The sequence below is a fragment of the Pan troglodytes genome, chromosome 23 (genome assembly GCF_028858775.2).
Source record: "Pan troglodytes isolate AG18354 chromosome 23, NHGRI_mPanTro3-v2.0_pri, whole genome shotgun sequence".
Taxonomy (NCBI): Eukaryota; Metazoa; Chordata; class Mammalia; order Primates; family Hominidae; genus Pan; species Pan troglodytes.
The window spans coordinates 40,278,723-40,306,136 of record NC_086016.1 but is presented as its reverse complement, the minus strand read 5'-3'; the positions used below and the strand labels follow the sequence as shown (position 1 = coordinate 40,306,136).

Below are 27,414 nucleotides of genomic sequence, written 5' to 3'. Positions count from 1 at the left end.
TCAGGTGCCCGGCTCCCCTGGGCACCCAGAGCCCCCCAGATAGGCCGGTGGAGGAGGTGGAGGAGCTGTCCCCCCAAAACTACTGGCCTGTGGTCTGGACTCCAGGGTCCCATTTCTGATGTCGCCAGGTGTGCCTGAGCCCATCGGGGCCAGGCCTGAGGAAGTGTTTCTTGGGAGGATGGGATGACCCCCTGTTCCCAAGAGATGGCAGCACAGTGGAGGCCATGGTGGAAAAGGCCCTGCCATGGGGTCCTTGAGGGCCAGGACAGCCTGAGGGAGGAATGGTGGCCACTGCCCACAAGGGGCCTGGTGGGAACGGGTCCCAGGACAGACTCATAGCCAGACCCCGTTGGCGGCCTCTGTGTTGAACCTGAACTCATTAAACACCTCCTCTTGCTTCATCCTGGTGTGCCTCTTTCATGGCAGGGCCCTCAGCCGCCCTGCTAGATGGTTAGGACCGAGGCTCTGTTCTCCTGGAAGCCAAGGTCGGCACATTGGTCTTGGGCTTCTCTTCTCTCTGGGTTTCTTGTTCACTAAGGAGTAACACAGAGGTCAGGCAGAGAATGGGGGTCTCGCAGGCTAGGGACCTCAGGGAGAGGCCTCTGTTGCCCTTTTCAGCAAGGCTGGAAATGGGATATGGGCAGGGGATGTCTTCTCTGACTTCACCCTAGACCTTCTGGCTCCAAATGGGGCCCATGGCCTTGGGCATCTGGGACCAGCTCTTTCCACCACAGGGCATTGGGCACTGGGCACTTTCTTATCGAGATAGTCACTCCCAAGTCTGGTTCGTGATGGGCTTGGCCCTCCAGCTCAGCACAACTGCAAGAATGGATTTTGTATTCTCTAGACGGACACTGTCCAAGATGGTAGCCATTGGCCACATGCGACACATTTTTAATGAATTAAAATTAATCAAGACTGGAAATGTCGGCCAGGCCTGGTGGCTCATGCCTGTAATCCCAGCACTTTGGGAGGCCATAGAGGGCGGATCACTTGAGGTCAGGAGTTTAAGACCAGCCTGGCCCAACATGGTGAAACCCATTTCTACTAAAAACACAAAAATTAGCTGGGCATGGTGGTGTGTTCCTGTAATCCCAGCTGCTTGGGAGGCTGAGGCAGGAGAATCGCTTGAACCCAGGAGGCAGAGATTGGAGTGAGCTGAGATCATGCCACTGCCCTCCAGTGGCCACCACATCCGGCAAGGCAGATGGGACCATTTCCTTCATCCAGAACGTTCTGTGGACATCACTGCTCTAGGTTCCTCCCTTATGGAGTCTCACAAGACTGTCTAGCCAGCAAGATCTCTTTTCCAACCAGGCCAGGAGCACCTCTCCACCCACTGCTGCTGGTCTGACCGCCTTCCTGGAGTCCCTCTTGAGGCAGGCTCTGGAGTTAGAAGCTGGGCAGAGGCACCCACAGCCTTATCCTTTGCCAATCTCTGACTCATTGCCACGGCCACTGTAGTGAGCTGAACCACCTCCAGCAGTCCCCTGGCAGAAGCACCTGGAAAACATGCAATGGGAACCTTCACCCTGAGGCCAGGCCCTTCCCATGCTACCCAACAGTAGACAGGACACCCTGTGTTGTTGGCTGCACCGGGGTGCTGGGATCTGTGGATCCCTGGAGCCTGGAAGCCACTCTCAGCACATACAGCCACTGTGTTCCAAGGTCCAGTCAGCCGGCCGGGAAGGAATTCAACACAGCCAAGGACAGAGGTCCATATGATGACGGGTGGATGCTCGTGTGACTTTGCTGACCTTTTATGTTTTCTATGGGCAATAAAGGCCAAGAGAGCTCCCTGCTGTGTGTTTCTTGCGTCCTATGGGTTGGATGGGACCATGGAGAGTCGCCCACTTCTTGCCTCCGGGCTGGCAATGGCCTGAGCCTGCTGGGCTCACAAAGGGCAGGGGCTCCAGCCCTCTGCTTGGCTGCTGGCTGCAGGGCTCCACACCTTGGAGCGAGTCACTCAGCCTCTGTATCCCAAGCATGGAAATGAGATTGACCTGCCTCGCAGGGTTGATGTGACTCTGCCCGCAGAAGGTTCGGCACGGAGGTGCCACAGCTCGTGTTCCTCCCCAGGCTTTGCTGTGGCTCTGGCTGAGTCACTGTTGGCCAGCCTGCAACCGAGTGGGAGCCCAGGGTGAGGACCGGAGGTCAGGAGTTAGAGCCCCGGTGGTCCCAGGCCTGCCTGAGAGGCTTCTGGGTGGGAGGATGGGAAGATGCATCTTCTAGAGTGTTCTAAGGCAAGGCTCTGAACAGTGACCTCTTGGGGTGCAGAGAGCAGAGTGGGACTAGGTGGCAGAGGCCTGGGTTCAGACCCTAGCTCTGCCCTGAGCTGTGCAACCCCGGGCAGGTCACAAGGCCTCTCTGGGCCTTGGTGCCTCACTAAGATTCAGGGATCATTCTGGTCCTAGCCACTACTTCCTGGAGTTGCTTAAAGACAGAGCCCGCCCCTACCTCTTGGCCAGTCTCCTGGGAGAGACATGGGTTGCAGGAACCACACCCTGTGCCCATGAGCAGGCCCCCAACTCAGCCCAGAGCTCTCTCCTCCACAGATGCGGCCCCCTACCTGCCAACCCCCTGCCCTTCCCTGTGGACGGCCCCAGGATGAACTAGGTAACGCAGTCGGGCGCTGCCCCCACATATGCTCTTCTCTGGCCCCTTCTCACTTCCTCCTGCACCAGGGGCGGCAGTGGCTGGACAGCAGGGCACCTGGGGGCTTAGGGTACCCCTTCTGCTCCAGCTTTGCCTGCTGGGCCTCTTCTTCCTCCGTGGGGAACGTGGCCCCATTTTCTTCTCCAGCTCCCCTTGAGCTTCTGTCCCAAGGCAGGCGGTGTCTGTGTGGGTTCCCTGGGCCTCCTGGCTGTGGCCTCCACTGCACCTGCCAGAAGCCATTGCCAGGTCCCGGCAGGGGGAAGGACAGCTCCCTGATGAGAAGAGCCCCTGGCTAGGTACCGGGAGAGCTGGTCTGAGTCCTAGCCCAGCCTTCCACTAGTTTTGTGACTCTGGGCCTGTTCTTTTCCCCCTCTGGACACCCCTAGCCAGTCTGCTAGAGGCCTCTAAACAGCTTCCCTGCTCGGTTTAGCAACCTTGAGTAGTTAAGGGCTCTTGGTACACAGAGGGGGGCCAGGGCAGGCCCAGCCCCAGGTCAGGAGGGCCAAGAGGTGCTCTTGATCATCCTGGGCGCATTAGTTGTCCTTTCTCTGGCTCCATCCCAGGAGAGCAGGGCAGACTGACCTCCCTCTGCCCCCAGACCCCTGCTTTCTCCTTCCTCCGGTGGTTGTGTGGCTTCGTGTCTCTGTGCTGTGTGATTGTGGGTCTTGGCTTCCCGCGCTTGTCAGGGAGGCTGGAGCAGAAGGTTTCTGAGATATCCACCTGGCCTCCCTCCCCTGCTGTGCCCTGCAGGGCTGCTGGGCCCAGAGCACCCTGGCCTCTGGGGCTGACTGGTGTCTTTTCTTGCATCCCTGCAGGGTGCAGCCCGGAACCCCGAGGATGTGGACCGGGAGCGGCGAGAACACGAGCGCGAGGAGAGGATGGGGCAGCTACGGGGGTCCGCGACCCGAGCCCTGCCCCCTGGCCCACCCACAGGGGCCACTGCCAACCGGCTCCGCAGTGCCGCCGAGCCCGTGGCTTCCACGCCGGCCTCCCGCATCCAGCCGGCTGGTGAGCAGGGACTCAGGCAGTGGGCTGGGTTCAGGGTGGGTGGGGGGCTCTGTTTGTGCCTACTCTGAGGGTGGCTTCCCACTCTCCCTCCAGGCAATACTTCTCCCAGAGCGATCTCGCGGGTCGACCGGGAGAGGAAGGTGAGTATGAGGCTGCACAGGGGTGCGCCCGCCAACGTCTCCTCTTCAGACCTCACTGGGCGGCAAGAGGTCTCCCGGATCCCAGCCTCACAGGTGAGCTGCCCCCCTGCCAGTCCCTCTGGGCCTCAGAACTGAGTTAGAGACCCCCCAGTGGGAGGTCAGGCCGTGGCTCTGTTCTTCCCTCTCCATCGACGCTGCTTGCCTTGGAGTGAACCCCTTCTGTTGAGCCGGGACTTGGCCTCGTTTAATCCTCTGAGGTCTGATGAGCCCTCTTGAGCAGAGTCATTGACCAAGGCTCAGGGCAGTAACATTCCCTGGCAAGTGGCACAGCTGGGCTCCAGTCCTCGCTGCCAGGGGCCCAGAGATGAGGTGTTGCTGCTCCCTGACATCAGGGAGCCCCCAGGAGCCCCTGTGAGCATTGGCAAGAGCATGGGGTGTAGGGGCGGTGAGGTCCCATCCTCTTTGGGGCTATGTTTGGATGGGGACACTTGGGAAGGGGGAATCTGTAGTTGCCCAGGGCAGGTGGCCTGGCAGAGGTGGGTGGGAGCCCTGCCCTCGTCCTCCTGCCTGTGGGCGAGGAGGGAGTCCTGCGAGAGAACCCTCACTGGCCATCTACTTAGGTAGCAGGTTTGCCTCCCTGGGCAACGTTCTTAGCTACAGACAGGGACATCTTAGAGTCACTGGAATCACACAGGCCTTCCCTCAGCTTGAGGGGCTGCCTGGAGGTGGGGGTGGGGGTACACCTCCTCAGTGGGGAGAGACTTGCCAAATCTCCATCGCCAGCGGCTAAGGGACTTGACTTGAAGCTTGTCCCTCCCTCTCTCTCCCTCCCCACCCTCAAAAGACAAGTGTGCCATTTGACCATCTCGGGAAGTGAGGAGAGCCCCCATTGGACCAGTGTTTGCTTAGGTGAGTCCATGACTGCTGCAGATGCAGCCAGCCCAGCCGACCTAGAAGCTCCCAGGGCCCCAGAAAGAGACCAATGTGTTGTGGAGGGGTGGGTGGCAGTGGCAGTGGAAGATGGTACCAGGCGCCCCAGAACTCTAAGGGGCCTCAAGTAGTTTAAAACCTCGGAGGCTGCCTGACTTGGGGCCAAAGGTTTCTCTGCTCAGGCCTGACCCCTCATGGATTAGTTTCTGCGGGGAAAACTTTTTCTGCCCTCGGCCAGGTCTCTATCTCCTTCTGCCTTAACATATTTTGGAAGGTTGGTTCCCAGCAGAGACGGGGCCATGGGCTCACACTCTGACCTCTCCCACGGCATTAGCCCTGTCTCAGCCTCTGGGCTGTTACGCAAGTTAATTCCTGCACAAGACTCACAACAGGGCTGTGGAGGAAGCAAAGGAGCCCTTTTTAGGCCTCTGTAGTAGGACTGAGAGAGGCCCTCTGGCCAGCGTGAGCCTGCTGGTTCTTCCCGGACTGCACCAGGCCTTGAGGCGGGGTATGGAAATGCCCCACTCTGGGGCCTGGCTTGGGGAATGGGAGGCGGCAGGGGTTCTTTGGGCTTCTCGAGGGTATAATCTGAGCTCTCTGGGGAACGTGTGTCCATTTGTAGGCAGTAGTCCGACACGTCAGGGGACTCGACTTTACACTGGGACAATCTGTGTGTGGTCTGTTTTGTAGAAATTCATCCACACAAGAGAGTGGAGGCATGAACAGGGCTGGCCTTCCTCGGATCTCAGGCCCAGGAACCAAGCTGTCCATGGCGGGCTGGGCAGATATTTGGGGGTGGGGTGGGGAGATGCTCACCAGGAGGGCAGAGAAGGGAGAGAATCCGTTTCTGTCACATGAAGATGGATCTCCTAGCGTGCTGGGCCTTGAGCCGGGCTCTGGGGCCCAGAGGGAGATAGACCAAGGGACGAGAAGACAGGAATTTGGGGGGCCAAGTGCAGTGGCTCGCACCTGTAATCCCAGCACTTTGGGAGGCCCAGACAGGTGGGTCACTTGAGGTCAGGAGTTTGAGACCAGCCTGGCCAACATGGTGAAAACCCATCTCTACTAAAAACACAAAAATTAGCCGGGTGTGGTGGCACACACCTGTAATCTCAGCTACTCGGGACGCTGAGACAGGAGAATCGCTTGAATCTGGGAGGTGGAGGTTGCAGTGAGCCGAGATCGTGCCACTGCACTCCAGCCTGGGGGACAGAGCGAGTCTCCATCTCAAAAAAAAAAAAAAAAAAAAAAAAGTAGCCAGAGAGACAGCTGTGTACCTCACCTGTCTTCTCCCTTCTCCCTTCTAGTGTCTTCACTGTATTTTCTTTAAAAAAAAAAAAAAAAAAAAAAGGCAAAAATAAACCACTCAAAAGAACAACAAAAAAACCCAGCACAAAACCGACGATGGAGTTTGTTTCTTTGATTTCTTTGCCAATGGCAAGAAGATGAGATGCCCTCAGCACTGAGGATTCTTGCCCCCTTGTGGTGCCCGCTGCCCCCAACCTTCAGGCTGCCAGATGCTCCCCTGACAACACCAGGCTACAGGAGCCAGACGCCAGGGCCTGCCCAGCCTCCTGTTCCTGCCCCCACCCACCACCTGCCTGGAGAGGAACGGGTCGGGTCCGTGTCGGAGAAGTGACAGGTCCCAGAGCCAAAGCCGGCCCTCGAGCATCATCAGGGAGTGGTGTAGTCAGTTGAAGGCAGTTCCCACCGAGTTTCCCGAGCCTCAGAATCCAGGAGATACGCACAGCCCCACCCACTCTGAGATGACAGTGGCTGACTTCCCGTGCTGGGCTTTTCCATTGTCCCCCTGGCCTCCAGGCTCCTCCTCTGCCTCTCCATGGAGTGGGTGGGGAGGTGGTGGGGGCCGGCATCCCCTGCGTGTGTGTGTGTGTGTGTGGATGTGTTGACCTGTGTTTCCCAAGACAGCAGGTGCCACGGCCCACCCAGCCTGCCAGCCCGAATTCCCGTTCTCCTGTGTCTACTAACAAGGACATGGGGGTGGGTGGTGACCTCCGCATCCCTCAGAGCTCAGAGGGTCCTCGCTGCCACTGGTCCCCCCCAGCCCGTCATCAGCCGGTGGCAGCTCCATCTTCCATTCCTGGTTTTAGGGCAGAATCCATGGAGACTGCTTCCAGAAGGCATCTGGCTCTGAGTTATAAATCACTTCCCTGGTCCTGACAGTCACCTGGGGTCCCCCCTCTGCCTGGTTCCACCTTTCTGAGGAGGAGCCTGGAGTCAGGGCTGGGTTTTGGATTAACCCATCCTTCCTAGTTAACACCTTTTTGTTTTTATTTTATTTTATTTTTGTTTGTTTTCTCCGTGTGTGTGTTTTCCTAATTTATTTACCTCTGTTTCCCCTTTTTCCTTTTTTTTTTTAATTAAAGAGCAAAGCTTTTTATTACTTTGTAATTTAAAAAACTGAAAAAAAAAATACTGAAGAACTTTGGGGGGAATTTTGTACTTTTTTCCTGTGTAAATATTGGAATTTTTTGAGCTTTATCGTGGTTGTTCATTTGAAGTAATAAAGTAGAAAAGATAAAGTGATGCAGGCAGCCCTTTGTCCACCTCTGTGCCCTTAGGGCCTCTCCCTGCAGACCCGGAAGTGGGTCTTGCTGGGAGCAGCAGGAGTCAGTGAGGAACAAGCCCTCGCCCTGGAGGCAGGTGTGGCTGGGGCCATTTTCAGAACACTTGGGCTGTGGTTGGGATGTCCGGGGGCTTTGAAAACACGAGTGCACACAGGTGCCACGCCACAGGTGCCACGCGGGGGTCTTGTAAAGAGGGCTGGGGTGGGGCTGAGAGCTTCCCCCTGCACACTCCAGGTGTGCTGATGGCCTGGGGCCCCTCTTTGAGAAGCAAGGCCCTAAAAGCTCTTCACACACGATTTTATCCACACAAGTATCCTGAGTTAGGTCCTGTTAATAGCCCTGCCTTCGGACAAGAAACTGGTCCTGCTGTAAAATATCTTGCCCACAGTCACAGCTCTGGTGGCAGAGGCAAGACGAGCCCAGGTCATCTCGCTGTGGGGGTGCTCTGACCCTCTCCACTGCTGACCCTGGGGCTCCATGAAGGAGAGTGCTGGAGCGAGCTCTGAAAGTGACTCTGGATGAGGTCATTCAGTCAAGCCTTGATAAAAGGGCAGCGCTCAGCCTCGCCTGCCTTGGTCTCACCAGCTTGGAAAAGAATCTGTCCGTCTGCATTTACCCAACACAGTTTACTTCCTTTCGTCAACCCAAGAGCCATTATTGCCACAGTCTCAACCCAGAGGCAAGAGCGAAGCTGTCTGGCTGATAGGTCTGCCTGGGAAGCGGGTGGAGGGCCCTGGGAGGTTCCCCTCGGGCGTTTTGAAATCCTGGACATAGCTCAAGGCCCCTTCCGGTGCTGGCCGTCAAGACCCAGTGACCCACAGGCTCACAGCCTGGTGGAGGGTTTCCTGCTGTGTGAGGCCCAAGTAAAGGTGGGTCCCCTCTACAGGCATCAGGTATCAGGTGTGTTACCAAAGCCAGGAAATGCCAGTAGGCCCTGGAATGGCAGGTGGTAAGCAGAGCCTGGGCCTTGGGGCTGGGTGGCAGCTGGGAGTCAGTGGTCAGTTGGTCAGCCTGCGAAGAGCCATTTTGTTCACCCGCACTTGGTTGAATGGGGTGCCAGGGGAATGCAGCAGAGAGTTCCCCTGCCTCCCCGGACTTTAGGACCTTCTGGGATGGACAACGTGACATCAGACAGCGAGTGGAAGTTACCAACTAGAGGCCCTGAGAGAAAATAATATGGAGCTGATCTTTGTCTTTTACAGTGAAAAGTATAGTTTTTTTTTTTTTTTTTTTTTTTTTTTTTTTTTTTGAGACAGGATCTTGCTCTGTCGCCCAGGCTGGACTGCAGTGGTGAAGTCATGGCTCACTGCAGCCTCAACTTCCCAGGCTCAAGGGATCCTCCTGCCTCAGCCTCCCTAACAGCTGGGACCACAGGTGCGTGCCACCATGCCTGGCTAACTTTTGTATTTTTTGTAGAGATTAGATCTCACTATGTTGCCCAGGCTGGTCTTGAACTCCTGGGCTCAAGCAATCCTCCCACCTCAGTCTCTGAAAGTGCTGGATTTACAGGCATGAGCCATTGTGCCCACCCTATTTAATCAATTTTAATAATAAGCTAATGCTTCTCCCCCTCCTCTTTTTTGGTTTATTTTTTGGATATGAAGGTGTTTACATATACGAAAGTCAAGCTGTCTAAAAAGCTATAATCTGAGAATCCCTCCCGCCCCTGCTGCTCTGCCCCATTTCTACCCATCATGCTTCTTCCTGCATTCCTTTCTTAGAGAGCTAATGTTTGGGAGTGGGCAGTGACTGACAGCCTCTAAGGAAGTGACATTAATGCGTCAACCATACAGTTTAAGTACACTAAATAATCCCAAGGAAATTTTGCCCCTACCAGAGGGGGCAAACAGGCACCTGGTGAGTCATTTTCATTCATGCCACAAAAAACACTTGCTAACTGGGCTTGTGTGGGCACCAGGGTGCCAGCTACTAGGCTGGAGGTGGTGCAGGCGTGGAGGGTTGGGAGCACAGGATTGGCATCCTGGGGGCTTCGGGCACATCTCAGTTTCCTCCTCTGTAATGTGGAGGTGATGATGCCTGTTTCTTTCTTTTTTTTTTTTTTTTTTGAGACGGAGTCTCGCACTGTCGCCCAGGCTGGAGTGCAGTGGCGCGATCTCGGCTCACTGCAAGCTCTGCCTCCTGGTTTCACGCCGTTCTCCTGCCTCAGCCTCCCGAGTAGCTGGGACTACAGGCGCCCCCAACCATGCCCGGCTAATTTTTTGTATTTTTAGTAGAGACGGGGTTTCACCGTGTTAGCCAGGATGGTCTCAATCTCCTGACATCGTGATCTGCCCTCCTCAGCCTCCCGAAGTGCTGGGATTACAGGCAGGAGCCACCGTGCCCGGCTGATGATGCCTGTTTCTGAGGGTTGCCAGAATTCAGTGAGACCTCAGATGAACACAAGGGCTAAGCTCATTGAGGGTTCACCTGTGCCAGGCCATTTCCAACCCTTTGCTCCCAAAAAGACTGCGAGGTTAACGTATTATGTTCTTTATATTATTTTATTTATTTTTTGAGATGGAGTTTCGCTCTTGTTGCCCGGACTGGAGTGCAATGGCATGATCTTGGCTCACTGCAACCTCCGCCTCCCAGATTCAAGTGATTCTCCTGTCTCAGCCTCCCGAGTAGCTGGGATTACAGGCATGCGCCACCACGCCAGGCTAATTTTGTATTTTTAGTAGAGACGGGGTTTCTCCATGTTGGTCAGGCTGGTCTCGAACCCCTGACCTCAGGTGGTCCACCCGCCTCAGCCTCCCAAAGTGCTGGGATTACAGGTGTGAGCCACCGTGCCCAGCCATATGATCCCTATTTTATAGATGAGGACCCTGAGGCACAGAAAAGATGCCCTGGCTCGACAGCCCATGCTGCTAACATTGACTCCACAGTCCCAGGTGCCTCCTAAGCACTCTGTTGGGATAACTCCTTGTTTCAAACGTGAAGTGTGAATCTTCCTTCCAGGGACTCATGGCCTGGTCAGGGGAAGGACTCAGAGTAGCAAGTGGTTCACCCCAATCCGGAATCCAGTGTGAGAGGCCTAGTGTGAACTCAGGACAAAGGAGGGTGGGAATGTGTCTGGTATCATCAAGGAAGGTGTTTCAAAGGTACTCGGCCTGAGCCTTGAGATGTGAGTGGGATTTTGCTAGGGAAAGTCATTCTCAGCAGAGGCAACAGCATGTGCAAAGGCCCAGAGGTAAGAACTAGCATGAGATACTCAGGGAGGTCCAAACGGAGTGGGAGGGAGACAAGTCACAGTGGCTGAGGCTGGAGAAGTCCGATCCTGCAGAAGCAGGCTTGCATCCAGAAAGCTCTCCCACTCCCTAGCTGCAAGCAGCTCGGCCTTCTTGAGCCCTGATTTCCTAATCTGTAACATGGGGAGAATTGTCTGCACAGAAGCTGTTATGCCCCCTTAGCCTGACCCCTTCCGGGCCCACTCGCCTGACTTCCATCAGGCAGCACCTCCTGGACCTTGGGGAGCTGCTGCTGGGGGAGAGGCACGATGGAAGTTAACTTGGGGAATGTGAATCTGGCAACAGTGGGCAGGGAGATTGGAGAACAGAGAAAGGAGGCAGGAAGAAGGCTTAGGGAGCTGAGGTCACGACCCAGGCACGAGGTGTCCGGGAGGCCAGGATGACTGAACTGCTTCAGAATAAGATCTGTTCTTTTTTCTTTTTTTTTTTTTTTGAGACGGAGTCTCGCTCTGTTACCCAGGCTGGAATGCAGTGGCAAGATCCTGGCTCACTGCAGCTTCCGTCTCCCAGGGTCAAGCAATTCTCCCAAGTAGCTGGGATTACAGGCACACGCCACCATGCCTAGCTAATTTTTGTATTTTTAGTAGAGACGGGGTTTCACCATGTTGGCCAGGCTGGTCTCGAACTCCTGAACTTGTGATCCACCCACCTCGGCCTCCCAAAGTGCTGGGATTACAGGCAGGAGCCACTGCGCCCAGCCGGTCTGTTCTTAGCAGAATGAGAGACAGGGAGAAATCGAGAGGCTCTGGGGCTGCCAGCCTGGGGTCCTGGGACCACGAGCATGGCAGGATCACTGATGGGAAGCTAGCTTGGGTAGGGGAGGGGCATATTCTCAGCCCCAAGCCAAGGAGGGGCAGCCAGCAAGAGAGGTGCTCAGCCAGAGGAGTGGGGCATCGGGAGGCGGCTGGTCAGCTCAAAGCAACAGGGTAGTGGGAAAGGCAAGGCTGGCAAAAAGGGGCCCTGCCTGGCCATTTCCCCCGATTACCCTCTTTTCAAAATTGAATTACAGGGCCAGGCACGGTGGCTCACGCACGCCTTGCTATTCCCAGCACTTTGGGAGGCTGAGGCAGGTGGATCACCTAAGGTTAGGAATTGAAGACCAGCCTGGCCAACATGGTGAAACTCCGTCTCTACTGAAAATACAAAAATTAGCCGGGTATGGTGGTGCATGCCTGTAATCCCAGCTACCTGGGAGGCTGAGACAGGAGAATAGCTTGAACCCGGGAGGCAGAGGTTGCAGTGAGCCAAGATTGTGCCATTGTACTCCAGCCTGGGCGACAAGAGCGAGACTCTCTCTCAAAAAAAAAAAAAAAAAAAAAAAGAATTATAGACCAGGTGTAGTGGGTCATACCTGCAGCAATTTGGGAGACTGAGGTGGGAGAATAACTTGAACCCAGGAGTTCAAGGCCAGCCTAGGCATCATAGTGAGCCTCCATCTCTATTTTCAAAAATAAAAATTAAAAAATTGAATTGTAGTTTATGCACAGAAAAATGCACACATCTTGAGCGTACATTTTCCTTTTTCCCTTTTTTTTTTTTGAGACGGAGTCTTGCTCTGTTGCCCAGGCTGGAGTGGCGATCTCGGCTCACTGCAACCTCCAATTCTCCTACCTCAGCCTCCCGAGTAGCTAGGACTACAGGCACACACCACCACAACCAGCTAATTTTTGTATTTTTGGTAGAGATGAGGTTTCACCATGTTGGCCAGGCTGGTCTCGAACTCCTGACCTCAGGCAATCCACCTGCCTCAGTCTCCCAAAGTGCTGGGATTACAGGCATGAACCACCACACGTGGCCTGGAGTGTACGTTTTTCTACTCCCGTGTAGTCACTGCCTGGATGAAGATGTAGGTGCTTGTTAATATTCCAGCACATCTCCTCATGCCCCTTCCCTTCCACACCCCGCTCCCCCATACACACACAGGTATCCACTCCTCTAAGTTCTATCACAGGTTATGTGCGGAGTGAGAAGGGAGGCTTGGAGCTCAAGAGAGGAAGAGGAAGGCCTGAGCTGGGACACTCTCACAGGCTCGGCTGGTGGGAGGAGTTTGTTGTGAGGTCGAAGAGGCCTGCAAGTGTTTTGGAGGCCACAGAACTCTTGAGCTGGGGGTGTCCAAGAGTAGACAGCAAAAGATTCTGAAAAGGAAGGAGGGGAGGGACCAGGGAGACTTTGACCTGGGACAAAAGAAGGGGCTGGGTTTCCTCTGCACTTGGTCTCGTCACCTCCCCTCTGTTTTTTATCTCCTTCAAAAATACAAGCTCCGGCCGGGCGTGGTGGCTTCTGCCTGTAATCCCAGTACTTTGGGAGCCTGAGGCAGGCGGATCACAAGGTCAGGAGATCGAGACCATCCTCGCCAACATGGTGAAACCCCATCTTTACTAAAAATACAAAAATTAGCTGGTCATGGTGGTGAGTGTCTGTAATCCCAGCTACTCAGGAGGCTGAGGCAGGAGAATCGCTTGAACCTGGGAGGTGGAGATTGCAGTGAGCTGAGATCGCACCACTGCACTCCAGCCTGGCAGCAGAGCGATACTCCATCTCAAAATAAATAAATAAATAAATAAATAAATACAAATACAAGCTCCTGAAGTCACTGGCCTGCTCCTAGGGGGTAGCATCCCCTCTCCATTCACTGCCTGCCCGCTTCCTACCCTTGGTGCCCCCAACCCAGGGTTTCCTAAGGGAGAATGGATCAGGCAGACCCCTGAAGCAGCTCCAATGGAAGCCCCTTTAGTGCAGCATTATTTTTATTTATTTATTTGAGACAGGGTCTTGCTCTGCTGCCCAGGCTGGAGTGCAGTGACAGGATCATGGCTCACTATAGCCTCCACCTCCCAGGCTCCAATGATCCTTCTACTAGCTAGGGCCACAGGCATGCACCACCATGCCTGGATAATTTTTCCTTTTTTTTTTTTTTTTTTTTTTTTTGGTAGAGACAGGGTTCTCTCTATGTTGCCCAGGCTGGTCTCAAACTCCTGGGCTCAACCCATCCTCCAGCCTCAGCCTCCTGAAATGTTTGGATTACAGGCATGAGCCACTGCGCTTGGTGAGCAATGCAAAGTGTTATAGCAAAGTGAAATATTCTCTCTCTCCCGTCCTCTCCTCCCTCCTCTCATCTCTGCTTTATTTCAGAAACAGATGTGGAAACAGTTATGGCTAAGAATGCTCAGTCCCCATGGCCTCTTTCCCAGAGCCTACAGCACAAGCGCCCACAGGAACACAACTGGTCACTGGAGAAGTCCACACATTCCAAGCTCTGACCTCACTCTGCCCAATTACCAGACATCCATAATTTGTTCTCAAAGCAGCCTTCTCCAGGGTCTGCCTGTTTCCCGCCTGCATGTGGGTCAGGGAGGGAGAAATGCCCAGGTGCAGGATAAATGTTGCCATGAAGCCATCTATTTCTCCTTCTCCTCCCTCTGTCCTCCTCTTCTTTCACCCTAGCCTTGGGCACCAACAGCAGCTCTCTATCCTTTCAAGTGGCCCATGTGAAGTGGTGTCCCGTAGCCTACTGAGGTTCAGGAAGGTAAACATCCAGGGTTTGACTTCACCAAGGTTGCCGGTGCAGGAAGGGCTGATGGGATAAGCAGAGGGTTCAGCCCTGAAGCTGTGGGAGGAGCACTGCCCCTTTAAGAAGGCAAACCTCACAGCTGTAATCCTAGCACTTTGGGAGGCCGTGGCGGGCAGATTACCTGAGGTCAGGAGTTAGAGGCCAGCCTGGTCAACATGGTGAAACCCCGTCTCTACTAAAAATACAAAAATTAGGCGGGGCGTGGTGGCACACGCCTGTAGTTCCAGCTACTTGGAAGGCTGAGACAGGAGAATTGTTCGAACCCAGAAGGCGGAGGTTGCAGTCAGCTGAGATTACGCCACTGAACTCCAGCCTGGGTGACAGAGCAAGACTCCATCTCAAAAACAAACAAAACAAAGGCCCACCTGGGGCAAAGGATGCCTACAGCTAGTAACCTGGGCTCCTCCACGGCCCTTGAAGAATGTCTTCTCAAGTAATTATGCCTCCCAAGGCCTTTCATCCCAGCATCTTGAAAGCACGTAGTGTAATTAACTTTGAAGTCACCCCATCCAGGTTTACCAAGGGCAGGCCTGAGACCTGATGAGTCACTGCAGCTCTGCCACTCAGGCCTCTTGGTTCCTCCTCTCCCCTTTTCCTCCCTCTTGTTGCAGCTTTCCTGAGAAAACCCAGGACCTGGCTGGGGGCAGTGGCTCATACCTGTAATCCCAGCACTTTGGGAGGCTGTGGTGGGCAGATCATGAGGTCATGAGTTTGAGACCAGCCTGGCCAACACTAAAAATATAAAAATTAGCTGGGCATGGTGGCGTGCATCTGTAGTCCCAGCTACTTGGGAGGCTGAGGCAAGAGAATCGCTTGAACCCGGGAGGCGGAAGTTGCAGTGAGCCGAGATCGTGTCATTGCACTCTAGCCTGGGCGACAAAGAGAGACTCCATCTCAACAAAAAAAAAAAGAAAAGGAAAACCCAGGACCCAGCCTCCCCAGCTCCCTGCATGCCCCTGACCCAAAGGTGGACCTCCCTTTCCTGATGGCATGTCCCGGACAGGTGACTACATCCGGGGATTTTGTAAAGAATCTGAAACATGTTCCTGGTGATTCCAGGAAAACTGATAGGAAATCCTTCTCTTTAGCCTGTTTTTGTTCGCTTGTTTGTTGGCTACGTAAGTTTGAAGTGGGACTCATCTCACCGAGGATGGAGCCACAGGTCACGTGTGCAACTGAGAGAGACAGAGAAAGGAAGCTTCTTCTCTCTTGTGTCTCCTACTCAGGATCCTTACACAGCAATCTGTGAATCACCACCAGCTGCATCCCTGATTCACTCACACACACACCCCAGGTAGCGCACCCAATCGGAATGGCCTTGTTCTGCTTGCGGATGGCCATTGATATCCTGAATGTCACCACCCCAACAAGAAGGGCCGCGTGAAGTTGGAAGCATTTTCGGTTGCTGGCTGATTTCCACCAAGGGGGGGCTGGCGTAGGTTCCCAGGTTCATTTCACAAACAGGCTGCCCAGGTGTGACCTTGGTCAAGTAACATTGCCTCTCTGTGCCTCAGTTTCCTCATCTGCCAGGAGGCACTCACAAGATCTTGGTTGACATTGTCTGCCACGTAATGAATGCTTAATGAACAGCAGCGGTGATGAAGATGATGAAGGACAGTCATGCCTGCCCCTGCGTGTCAGGTTCTGGGAACAAAAAGATGATTAAGATCCAGTCCCTTTTGCCCTCTGTTTGTGTCAGCACCCGTTCTCCTGACTTCCAGAAATTTCCTGTACGTTGAAAATCACACACAAGGCCAGGCCCGGTGGCTCACACCTGTAATCCCAGCACTTTGGGAGGCCAAGGCTGGTGGATCAGGAGTTCAAGACCAGTCTGACCAATATAGTGAAACCCTGTCTCTACTAAAAATACAAAAATTAGCCAGGCGTGGTGGCAGGCGTGTGTAGTCCCAGCTACTCAGGAAGCTGAGGCAGGAGAATAGCTTGAACCCAGGAGGCAGAGGTTGCGGTGAGCTGAGATCGTGCCACTGCACTCCAGCCTGGGCAACGGAGCAAGACTCCGTCTCAAAAAAATGAAAATAAATAGATAAATAAATAAATAAAATCACACACAAATATTTGCATTAAGGGCTGGGCATGGTGGCTCATGCCTGTAATCCCAGCACTTTGGGAGGCTGGGGCAGGCAGATCACTTGAAGTCAGGAGTTCGAGACTAGCTTGGCCAACATGGTGAAACCTGTCTTTACCAAAAAAAAAAAATTAGCCGGCTGAGTGCAGTGGCTCACGCCTGTAATCCCAGCACTTTGGGAGGTCGAGTTGGGCAGATCACAAGGTCAGGAGTTCGAGACCAGCCTGACCAATACGGAGAAACCCTGTCTCTACTAAAAATACAAAACTTAGCTGGGCGTGGTGGCACGTGCCTGTAATCCCATCTACTCAGGAGGCTGAGGCAGGAAAATTGCTTGAACCCGGGAGGCGGAGGTTGCAGTGAGCTGAGATCCCACCACTGCACTCCAGCCTGGGCGACAGAGCGAGACTTCATCTCAAAAAAAAAAAACAAAAAACTTAGCCAGGCGTGGTGGTGCACACCTGTAGTCCCAGCTACCCAGGAGGCAGAGGCGGGAGAATTTCTTGAACCTGGGAGGCGGAGGTTGCAGTGAACCGAGATCGTGCCATTGCACTCCAGCCTGGACAACAGAGTGAGACTCTGTCTCAAAAAAAAAAAAAAAAAAAAAGATGGAGTCTCACTCTGTTGTCCAGGCTGGAGTGCAATGGCGCGATCTCGGTTCACTGCAACCTCCACCTCCCAGGTTCAAGAAATTCTCCCGCCTCAGCCTCCCGGGTAGCTGGGATTACAGGTGCCTGCCACCATGCCCAGCTAATTTTTGTATTTTTAGTAGAGACGAGTTTTACCATGTTGGTCAGGATGGTCTCGATCTCTTGACCTTGTGATCTGCCTGCCTCGGCCTCCCAAAGTCCTGGGATTACAGGTGTGAGCCACCACGCCCCGCCGAGACTCCGTCTTAAAAAAAAAAATTGCATTAATGAGGCATCCAGTATGCATTACCCTGCATGATGTATTTTTTTTCCCACTTGATGACAGGGAGAATGAAAGTTTTATCAGGGACCTGAAGGAAGGGTAGGAATTAACTAGGAGAAGGAAAGGGATGGAGACAGCAGTGAGAAAGGGTGTGTTTTAGGTGATGGGAACAGCAGCATCAAGGCTGTGATACTAGACACAACGTGGCTGCTGGAAATACAATCATTGGTGACAGTGTGAGGGGCAGATTTGCTTAAAAACTGGCCTACTGGCCAGACACAGTGGCTCATGCCTCTAATCTTAGCACTTTGAGAGGCCAAAGCAGGAGGTTCACTTGAGGCCAGGAGTTTGAAACCAGCCTAGTCAACATAGCGAGACCCTGTCTCTACAAAAAAAAAAAAAAAGAAAAAAATTAGCTGGGCCTGGTGGTATGTACCTGTAGTCTCAGCTACTTAGGAGGCCAAGGCAGGAGGATTGTTTGCGCCCACGAGTTCAAGGTTTCAGTAAGCCATGATCATGCCACTGAACTCCAGCCTGGGCGACAGAGAGAGAGACAGAGAGAGACCCCGTTTCAAAAAAAACAAAAAATCAACAACAACAAAAACAGAACTGACCTATTGGGCCTGTTTACATTTTTACTTGTAAACAGCAATTTCAGATTTCGGCTGGGAGCGGTGGCTCAAAGCTGTAATCCCAGCACTTTGAGAGGCCGAGGTGGGCAGATCACGAAGTAAGGAGTTTGATACCAACCTGGCCAACATGGTGAAACTCCATCTCTACTAAAAATACAAAGATTAGCCTGGTGTGGTGGCTCGTACCTGTAATCCCAGCTACTCAGGAGGCTGAGGCAGGAGAATCAGTTGAGGAAGGGAGGCAGAGGTTGCAGTGACCTGAGATCATGCCATTGCACTCCAGCCTGGGCAACAGAGTGAGAGTCCATCTCAAAAAAAATTAAATAAACAGCCATTTCAAAAAGGACCTTCTTACTCTGCTTATTATTGTAGATATTAGAGGAAACACTTATTGAGTGCTTAGGATGTGCTAGGCCCTGTGCTACCAGCCTTACTTATGTTATTTTGTTTGATCCCCACATCAGCTCTGACAGGATGGTCCTGTTCATACCCCCATTTTACAGATGAAGACATTGGAGGGCCGGGTGCGGTAGCTCACGCCTGTAATCCTAGCACTTTGGGAGGCCAAGGCGGGCGGATCACGAGGTCAGGAGTTCGAGACCATCCTGGCCAACATGGTGAAACCCGTCTCTACTAAAAATACAAAAATTAACCGGGAGTGGTGGTGGGCGCCTGTAATCCCAGCTACTTGGGAGGCTGAGGTAGGAGAATCGCTTGAAACCGAAAGGCGGAGGTTGCAGTGAGCTAAGATCGTGCCACTGCACTCCAGCCTGGGCGAAAAGACCGAAACTCTGTCTCAAAAAAAAAAAAAAAAAAAAAGAAAAGAAAAGAAAAGAAAAGAAATTGGGGCTTACTGAGGCTTACAAGACTTGCCCAGAATCCCACAGCCTGTCAGTGGTGGAGGCAGTTGACGACTGCACAGGCTAATGGCCTCCAAAGAGCCACCCAAAGAGCTGATGGCTCTGTCCTAGGTCCCTCCATCTCTGCTCTGGGTGAGGTCACATCTCAGCCCTGTCCCTGATCTTCCTTCTGGATGACCCTTGGAGAGCCACTTAAAATCCCAGAGAGGCAGAACATCTGAGTTTTTTTCCCCAGCACTCTTTCCCAGTTTTTCTGGTCATGGCACCCCATTTTTCTTTAGGTACTCATGCCTCCTTTTCAGTACATTTGGTTCTGAAGGGGCTGACTCCACCCACTGGCTCCAGGGTGGGCCTGTGATCCAGGCCTGGCCAATTGATGCCCTGCATTTCCTGGCTACAATGATTGGCTCAGAGATGGGACCGTGACTCAGGCTGGGCCAATCAGAGGTGACTGTGGGACATATCTTGGAATTCTTGGCAAAGAGGTGCTCTCTCTGCCACTGGGAGGGGAAAAGGCCACATGGGAATGGGGCCAACACACACACACACACACACACACACACACACACACACACACAGAGCAAGAGACGAAGAGAAATAGCATCCCAATGACACTATGTGAGGCCTCAAATCCAGCTCTGCTTTGAACTCCTTAAGTGAACCCATATATTCCCCTTCTTTAGTTCGTTATTTTATTTTATTTTACTTTTTATTTATTTATTTATTTTTTGAGACGGAGTCTCGCTCCGTCTCCCAGGCTGGAGTGCGGTGGCGCGATCTCAGCTCACTGCAAGCTCCGCCTCCCGGGTTCACGCCATTCTCCTGCCTCAGCCTCCCGAGTAGCTGGGACTACAGGCGCCCGCCACCACGCCCGGCTAATTTTTTTTTTTTTGGTATTTTTAGTAGAGACGGGGTTTCACCGTGTTAGCCAGGACGGTCTCGATCTCCTGACCTCGTGATCCGCCCGCCTCAGCCTCCCAAAGTGCTGGGATTACAAGCGTGAGCCACCGTGCCTGGCATGGTTCCTTCTTGATCCCCACCTCCCTCTCTATCCTCCAAATTCTGTATTAATTAGTTTCTCCCTAACAAAAAATTGGAAATAACCTGAAAGTCATTGAAGAATGGTTAAGTAAATTATATAGATCCATGCCACGAATGGCATATTGTATAGATATTAATGTAGTCTCTTGACACATTCCTAATCATTTCCATATTGAGTGAAAAAGGCAGTTATAAACTTATATGATAGCCTTTCTGAACGCTGTAAAAAAATGCTTAGAAGAAAGATTGGCTTTGGCTGGGTGTGGTGGCTCATGCCTGTAATCCCAACACTTTGGGAGGCTGAGGTGGGTGGATCACTTGAGGTCAGGAATTCGAGACCAGCCTGACCAACATGGTGAAACCCTGTCTCTACTAAAAATACAAAAATTAGCTGGGTGTTGTTGTGCGTGCCTGTAGTCCCAGCTACTCGGGAGGCTGAGGCAGGAGAATTGCTTGAATCCGGGAGGTGGAGGTGGAGGTTGCAGTGAGCAGAGATCGTGCCACTGCACTCCAGCCTGGCGACAAAGTAAGACTCCGTTTCAAATAAATAAATAAATAAAGGCCAGGAGCGGTGGCTCACGCCTGCAATCCCAACACTTTGGGAGGCTGAGGCGGGCAGATCACGAGGTCAGAGATTGAGACCACGGTGAAACCCCGTGTCTACTAAAAATACAAAAAATTAGGCGGGCACGGTGGCCGGCGCCTGTAGTCCCAGCTACTCCAGAGGCTGAGGCAGGAGAATGGCATGAACCCGGGAGGTGGAGCTCGAAGTAAGCCGAGATCACGCCACTGCACTCCAGCCTGGGCGACAGAGCGAGACTCTGTCTCAAAAAAAAAAAGAGGGAACCAAAAGGTGATATCTGATTTGGTACTTGAAGGGAGAGTAGGAGTAGCTGTTTGCTGAGTTGAGTTCAAAGGGGTGGAGCTGGTCATTGAGAAAAGCATTCTTTCTTCATTAGCCTGTGGGCAGGGGGAAAGGTGAGGCTGGGGGCCTGGGAAACCATTATAATTGTCCAGAAGTTAAGTCAGACTGAACCAGGGCAGTGGAGGGGAAAGCGGACACATGTAGGTGGAATCTTTGAGCCTTGTTAGAAAGAATAGGCCAGGCATGCTGATCACATCTGTAATCCCAACACTTTTGAAGGCAGAGGCAGGAAGATTGCTTGAGGCCAGGAGTTCAAGACCCAGTCTCTATAAAACCATTAAACATTGAAAATTAGGCCAGGTGCAGTGGCTCACGCCTGTAATCCTAGCACTTTGGGAGGCCAAGGTGGGCGGATTGCCGGAGCTCAGGAGTTTGAGAACACCCTGGGCAACATGGTAAAACTCTGTCTCCATTAAAAAAATACCAAAAAAAAAAAAAAATTAGCTGGTCGTAGTGGCACGTGCCTATAATCCCATCTACTCGGGCGGCTGAGGCAGGAGAATTGCTTGAACCTGGGAGGTTGCAGGGAGTCGAGATCGCGCCACTGCACTCCAGCCTGGGCAACAGAGCAAGACTCTGTCAATAAATAATTAAATAAATAAATAGAAAATTAGCTGAGCTTGATGGTATGCCCATGTAGTCCTAGCTACTTGGGAGGCAGAGGTGGAGGATTGCTTGAGCCCAGGAGTTTGAGGCTGCAGTGAACAATGATCAAACCATTGCACCCCAGCCTGGGTGAGAGAGCAAAACCCTGTCTCTTAAAAGAAAGGATGGGTAGTTGCATGGAGGAGGGGTGAGAGGGAAGATAGCAAGGTAGGTGTTTATCTTCATTTTGGAAAACCTGAGTAAAGGTCTTGAGAGGGCTTTTTTCCTCCCACAGGGAGCACCAACTAGGGCCCCCAATACCACCTGCTGACCTGCCATATCACTCAGACCAGGTGACTTTCTGTCTTTGAGCCCCTTCCGGGCAACCAAGCCTAAAAATACCCACCACCTGCCTCTGTCCCCTGCCAGCCCGGGGCCTCTGTAAATTGAGACCCAAGAGTGCCCCTAAGCAGAAACCAAGACCCTGAACTGAAAGCCCTGGAGGGGAAGTGTAAGTCAGGTTGTGTCTGGTCTGTAAGTGTCTTGTACTACACATTGCAGATATGGTGGGTAATTGGGACAAAGACTTCCTCCTGAAGGGGTTAGTGTGTAGGGAGGGAGAGCTGGGAAGTCATAAACAAGTTACTACAATGCAATTGATAAGCCTTGCTCTTGTTAGGACAGACCCAGGCATGTCCTACCTGGGGCTGGGGAGGAATCGTTCTATAGGATTTTGCTATTACCAGATCTCTGGTCATGTTATACCTACTTTTGCGGGGGCATGTTCTCTATGCCAGACCCTGTACTAAGTACTGGGATTACATCAGAAAACAAAAAGGATACTTGGGAGGCACAGGCAAGAGTATCGCTTGAACCTGGGAGGTTGAGGCTGCAGTGAGCCAAAATTGCACCACTGCATTCCAGCTTGGGTGACAGAGTGAGACTCCATCTCAAACAACAACAACAACAAAAAAGCCAAAAAGGATGAAAATCTTTCTCTTCAGAATTTATTGGCCAGGCGCACAGTGGCTCACACCCGTAATCTCAGCACTTTGAGTGGTCTAGACGGGCAATTGCTTTGAGCCCAGGAGTTTGAGACCAGCCCTGGCAACATAGCGAAACCCCATCTCTACAAAACAAACAAACAAACAAACAAACAACAACAAAAAAAAACCCCAAAAATTAGCCTGGTATGGTGGCACATGCCTATAATCCCAGCTAATCAGGAGGCTGAGGTGGGAGGATCACTTGAGCCTGAGTGGCGGAGGTTGCAGTGACCTGAGATTGTGCCACTGCACTCCAGCCTGGGTGACAGAGACTGTCTCAAAAACAAAAAAGCAAAGCTGAAAAATTTTGTGTTCTACTGGAAGAAGACACACAGGGAAACAGGCAAACTATATAATATGATAGAAATGAAGTGACAGGGCCGGGCGCGGTGGCTCACGCCTGTAATCCCAGCACTTTGGGAGGCTGAGGCAGGCGGATCACGAAGCCAGGAGATCGAGACCATCCTGGCTAACACGGTGAAACCCCGTCTCTACTAAAAATACAAAAAATTAGCCAGGCGTGGTGGTGGGCGCCTGTAGTCCCAGCTACTCTGAGGCTGAGGCAGGAGAATGGCATGAACCCGGGAGGCGGAGCTTGCAGTGAGCCGAGATAGCACCATTGCACTCCAGCCTGGGTGACAGAGTGAGACTCCGCTTCAAAAAAAAAAAAAAGAAAGAAAGAAATGAAGTGACAGGGAAAGTAGGGCACGGTAAAGGGAAATACAGAGTGCATGTGAGGGGTCTGGTAGTTTTACTAGGGGTGCTCACGGCAGGCCTCACTAAGTGGAGGACATTTGAGCAAACCCTTGAAGAAGGTGATGGAGGAGCCATTCAGGTATCTGGGGAAACAGCGATCGCAGCAGAGGGAACAGCTAGTGCAGGGGGCTCGGGGCTGAGTGTGCTCAGCTTGTTCGAGGAACAGCAAGGGATCAGTGTGGAGGGAAAGGGTAAGAGATGAATGAGATCAGGAATCCCCAGGAGAGTAGAATGTCAGATCAAGTGTTTGTAAGGACTTGTAAGGCTTTCACTTAGAGCGAAACAGTGAGCCAATGGAGGGTTTTGAGCAAAAAAGTACCATGTTTTGACTTCGATTTTATTTTATTTTTTGAGACAGATTCTCATTTTGTCACCCAGGTTGGAGTGCATTGGCACGATCTTGGCTCACCGCAACCCAACCTCCGCCTCCCGGGTTCAAGCAATTCTCATGCCTCCAGAGTAGCTGGGACTACAGGCATGCACCACCACACCCAGCTAATTTTTGTATTTTTAGCAGAGACGAGGTTTCACCATGTTGGCCAGGCTTGTCTGTAACTCCTGGCCTTAAATGATCCACCCGACCTCACAAAGTGCTGGGATTACAGGCGTGAGCCACCGTGCCCGGCAGATTTTAAAAGAATCTTGGCCGGGCGCGGTGGCTCACGCCTGTAATCCCAGCACTTTGGGAGGCCGAGGCGGGCGGATCACAAGGTCAGGAGATCAAGACCATCCTGGCTAACGCGGTGAAACCCCGTCTCTACTAAAAATACAAAAAATTAGCCGGGCATGGTGGCGGGCGCCTGTAGTCCCAGCTACTCGGGAGGCTGAGGCAGGAGAATGGCGTGAACCCGGGAGGCGGAGCTTGCAGTGAGCCGAGATCGCGCCACTGCACTCCAGCCTGGGCAACTTTGAGACAAAGAGCGAGACTTTGTTTCAAAAAGAAAAAAAAAAAAGAAAAAAAAAAGGATCTCCCTCACCCCTGAATTGATAGAATGGATCAGAGGGCAAGGCTGGAACAAGGGAGAGGGGTTAGCAGAACTCTGCAATAATCCTGTGCAAATACTGGACCAGGGTGGTAGCACTGGAGGAGGAGTGGCAGACATCTGAGTCTAGATCTATTTTGCAGGTAGAGCCAACAGGATCTCCTGCCTGCCTTATTGGGTAGCGGGCAGAAGGGGGGCATTCATTCACAGCTGACTCCGAGTTCTGGACTGGGGACTGGAAGGATGGAATTGTCAACAGCTGATGGAGGCAAAGCTGAGAGGGAGCAGGTTTTTGTGTGTGGAAGTGGGGTTGGCTCAGCTCAGACACGCTGACTTTGAGATGCCTGCTGGAGCTCCAAGGAAGAGGTGTTGGGTAGACAGTTCAGGCGAGGAGTCTGGAGACATAAATACATTTGCGGATCTTGAGCACATCAATGCCAGAACTTAATTGCATTTTATCTTGTTCAGTTAACCTAGGTGATGTCTGGACCAGCAAACAGAAATGGACTAGGCGGCTTGAACCCTATCTGAAGACTTTTGCTAGTTCGGCAGCCTAGAGCCAGATGGGGCAAGAAAGAATCGCTGCTAAGTGGAGTGGGGAAAAAAAGGCCTCTTTCAGTGCTTTGCCATTTCATCTGGCCTAATTGCACACAACACTCGGTCCACGTTCATTCCACAATTCCACACGCAGCCTTCACTCAACAAATAGCCATTGTATTTCGTTTCATCTTCAAAACAGGCTCAAATGGAGGAAATTAGGGTTAAAAGAAGTGAAGCACCAGCGAGGGTCAGGGGCAGAGATCGCAGCCCAGAAAGCTCTCGGGGTTGGGGGCCGGTCGTAGCTGGTTTTGTGAGTGGCAAGAGAACCCGGGTCGCGCCCCAACCCGCGGGGCGGCGGGCTGGGGTTCGGGGCGCGGCCCCTTTAAGGCCCAGGCAGTGATCTCAGCCGCGTCCGCCGCCCCGCCCTCCCCGGCGGCGAGCCCAGAGCGCATGCGCGCCGCGGCTGCACTCCACTGGGCCCGGGACGCGCCGGCGGCGGCGGAGACTCCGGGGCTGCGGCGCCGCCCGCCCCGCCCGCAGAGTCCGGCTGCCGCGCATCGTCCGCAGACGCCGCCACCACCATGGGCTCCTGAGGTATCCCGCCTGGCCGGCCTCGCCCGGGAGCCCCAAGGGGGAGCTGCGACTCCCGAGCGCGGGGGGTTGCTTGTTTCGGAGAGGCCCGCGCGAGGGACGCCCGGCTTCGGCCGCCGGCTCCCGGGCGGGGAGGGCACTACGGAGGCCGGTGCGGCCGCGGAGGGAGGGGGCATCCGTCTCCCCACCCGTGCCTCCTCTCCGCCCCGCGAGGTCGCCCGTGGGTGTGCCCGCTCCCTTTCCACGCCAACGTGGCGGGGGCAGCGCCTGGAGTGTAATCGGACCTGTCCGGGGGGCGGCCCCGGGAGAGGGAGGCGGATGGACCAAGGCGCTTTGCAAGAGGGATTGTGTGCTCCCGGGTGGTTGTGCTGGCGACTGGCACGGCCGAGTGAGTGGGGGAGGCGTCCGTTCCCTGTGCGGGTGGCAGTGACCTGGGAGGGTGGTCGGCGGGGGGCTTTCGGGGCTGCGTCGTGAGTGGAGGGTGTACACGCCCGCCACACAGGTCCGCAGGTTTGGAAGGGGATCGACTGGGACCTGGGGCTCGAAAGATGTTTGCCTCCAAAGGGACCGTGGAGACTGGTTTTGGGTGTCTGTATCCTTCCCGTGAATTGTACATTTCCTCCTGGGCACACCCTTGGTACCTCGCTTGGATCCACTTACCTCCAGTGCTGGGTGGCTCCAGGCCAAGGCAAGGCAGTTATGCTGGGGGTTGGGCATGGATTCCCAATACATATCCCCTCTGGAGGTGTTGTATAAGGCCAGACGTTTTACTCCTGCCTCCTTTCCAGGGCATTTTGGGGCAAAGCAGGTATTTGCATGCCTGATACCTGTGGTGAGGTGAAGGCCATGTATTATTTATCTGACTGCTGGTGCTTTTGTAAGGAAAGAAGCAGCAATCTGTGCCCTGGAGGCCCTGCGCTGCAGAGTCAGCCAGGCAAACAAGCTCACCTGCACCTGCAGAGGCAGCGCAGGTCTCAGAGGTGTGACTTCGTTGACAGGTTATGCCTACGGTGTCCCTTTCCATCTACCTATTTAGCTTCCTTGGTAGAACCCCTAGGCTCTGCACCTCTGAACCTTGCCTAGGGTGCTGTGCGTATCAGAGTTGGGACCTGGGACGCTGGGGTGGGAGAGCCCCAGCAGCCAGGTATGTGTGCCCACCTGGACACAAACATTTGATGCCCAAGCCATCAAGGAGCTCTCAAGCATGGGGGAATCAGATTTGGAAACAGGTGATCACGATGATGTGAAAAATACCAAACAAAGGAGTAGAAGGAGTACAGAGGCAGGTTCAGTTCCCGGGGAGGGGGATCGTGGCCGCAGGAAAGACTCCCTCATAAGGAGACGGTTGAGCTGAAGCCTGAAGGATGACTGATGTTCATCTGAGGCTTTTCTGCTTTCCACATATATTTTCCTGTGTAATTTGCACAGCAGCTGTGTGAGTAAGGAACAGTTGTCCCTATTTGCAGATGCGGTAAACTGAGGCCCAGAGGGAATTCACGACGTTCTTCTCCACGATACGTGGCAAGCCTGGATGGAATCATCCTTGAACCAGGACCTCTCTCTTGCTGCCAGATCTTGTCTTGCAACTTACTGAGCATCTACTATGTGCCAGGCACTATGCTGGGGCATAGCGGTCTGATGATCAATGGGACCTGGTGCCTGCCTTCTAGGGGCTCCCAGTGCTGTGAAGATGGACACTGATTTAGTGACCCCGATCTGGATACGAGGCTCCAATAGCTAATGTGGGTGGAGAAGGCGCTGTGAATTCCCCCAGAAGCATTTGTGCAGTCGTTGGGATTCTGGATGTCTTATTTGTTGCACCCACGGTGGTGGTGGGTTATTCAAAGAGCCCCTTCTGAATTTCTCCAACCAAGTAGAAAGAAGAGCTTCGAGGCAGAAGGGTGAATGAGCCACTTGTCCTAGTTCTTTCCTATTGGCCGAGTTCTGTGAGCAGGGGCTTCTGTCCGGAGGCCGTTTGCTCCCTCTCTGTCTTAGAGGTTTTGCTCCTGGTCTCTGGCTGGCCTGCCCAGGCCCTCACCCTGAGAAGGGCTCAGAGCTATTTCCAGTCCCTGCTGTGCTCATTTTCTCTCTGTAAATTCCCTGGAGTGGAAACAGCCCCGGCAAGGCAGGGTACAGCTTTTTATTGTTTTGAAAACGAGTCACAGCTCTGGGCCTTTAGACTGGGGATTTGGTGTGGGAGTTCTGGAAGGCCAATAGCTGGGCCCCTGGGAGAGCTCTGTGTGGGGTCTGCCCCAGGCCCTGCAGCCCCGGGTAGTAAGCACTCACCGAAGACCATGCTACCCTGCACTGTGCCTGG

The 27,414-nt window shown here is 53.4% G+C and overlaps 2 protein-coding genes across 27 annotated transcripts in view; both read left to right on the top strand.

Moving 5' to 3' along the window:
- The window catches only part of CSNK1E (casein kinase 1 epsilon), a 34,503-nt gene extending 19,442 nt beyond the window's left edge, over positions 1 to 15,061 (top strand). For 3 of the 19 annotated variants that reach the window (XM_515128.6, XM_054675747.2, XM_063807702.1), the window contains exons 8-11: positions 3,471 to 3,663; positions 3,757 to 3,896; positions 4,648 to 4,712; positions 6,041 to 7,280. In XM_515128.6, the coding sequence (XP_515128.3) occupies positions 3,471 to 3,663; positions 3,757 to 3,896; positions 4,648 to 4,680 (366 nt within the window). In that variant the 3' untranslated portion in view covers positions 4,681 to 4,712; positions 6,041 to 7,280. Of the gene's footprint in view, positions 1 to 4; positions 1,798 to 2,555; positions 2,617 to 3,470; positions 3,664 to 3,756; positions 7,281 to 13,701 lie in introns of those variants that run through there. The other 16 variants (XM_063807698.1, XM_054675744.2, XM_054675745.2 and 13 more) reach the window with 13 other exon arrangements.
- Positions 15,062 to 24,941: 9,880 nt separating this feature from the next.
- The window catches only part of TMEM184B (transmembrane protein 184B), a 53,003-nt gene continuing 50,530 nt past the window's right edge, over positions 24,942 to 27,414 (top strand). For 3 of the 8 annotated variants that reach the window (NM_001251859.3, XM_054675409.2, XM_063807570.1), the window contains exon 1: positions 24,956 to 25,100. Coding sequence is in view for 2 of the 8 variants with exons in the window: in XM_063807569.1 (XP_063663639.1) it covers positions 24,957 to 25,100 (144 nt within the window). In the remaining 6 variants the exon portion in view is untranslated. Of the gene's footprint in view, positions 25,101 to 25,168; positions 25,486 to 27,414 lie in introns of those variants that run through there. The other 5 variants (XM_063807569.1, XM_054675408.2, XM_063807572.1 and 2 more) reach the window with 4 other exon arrangements.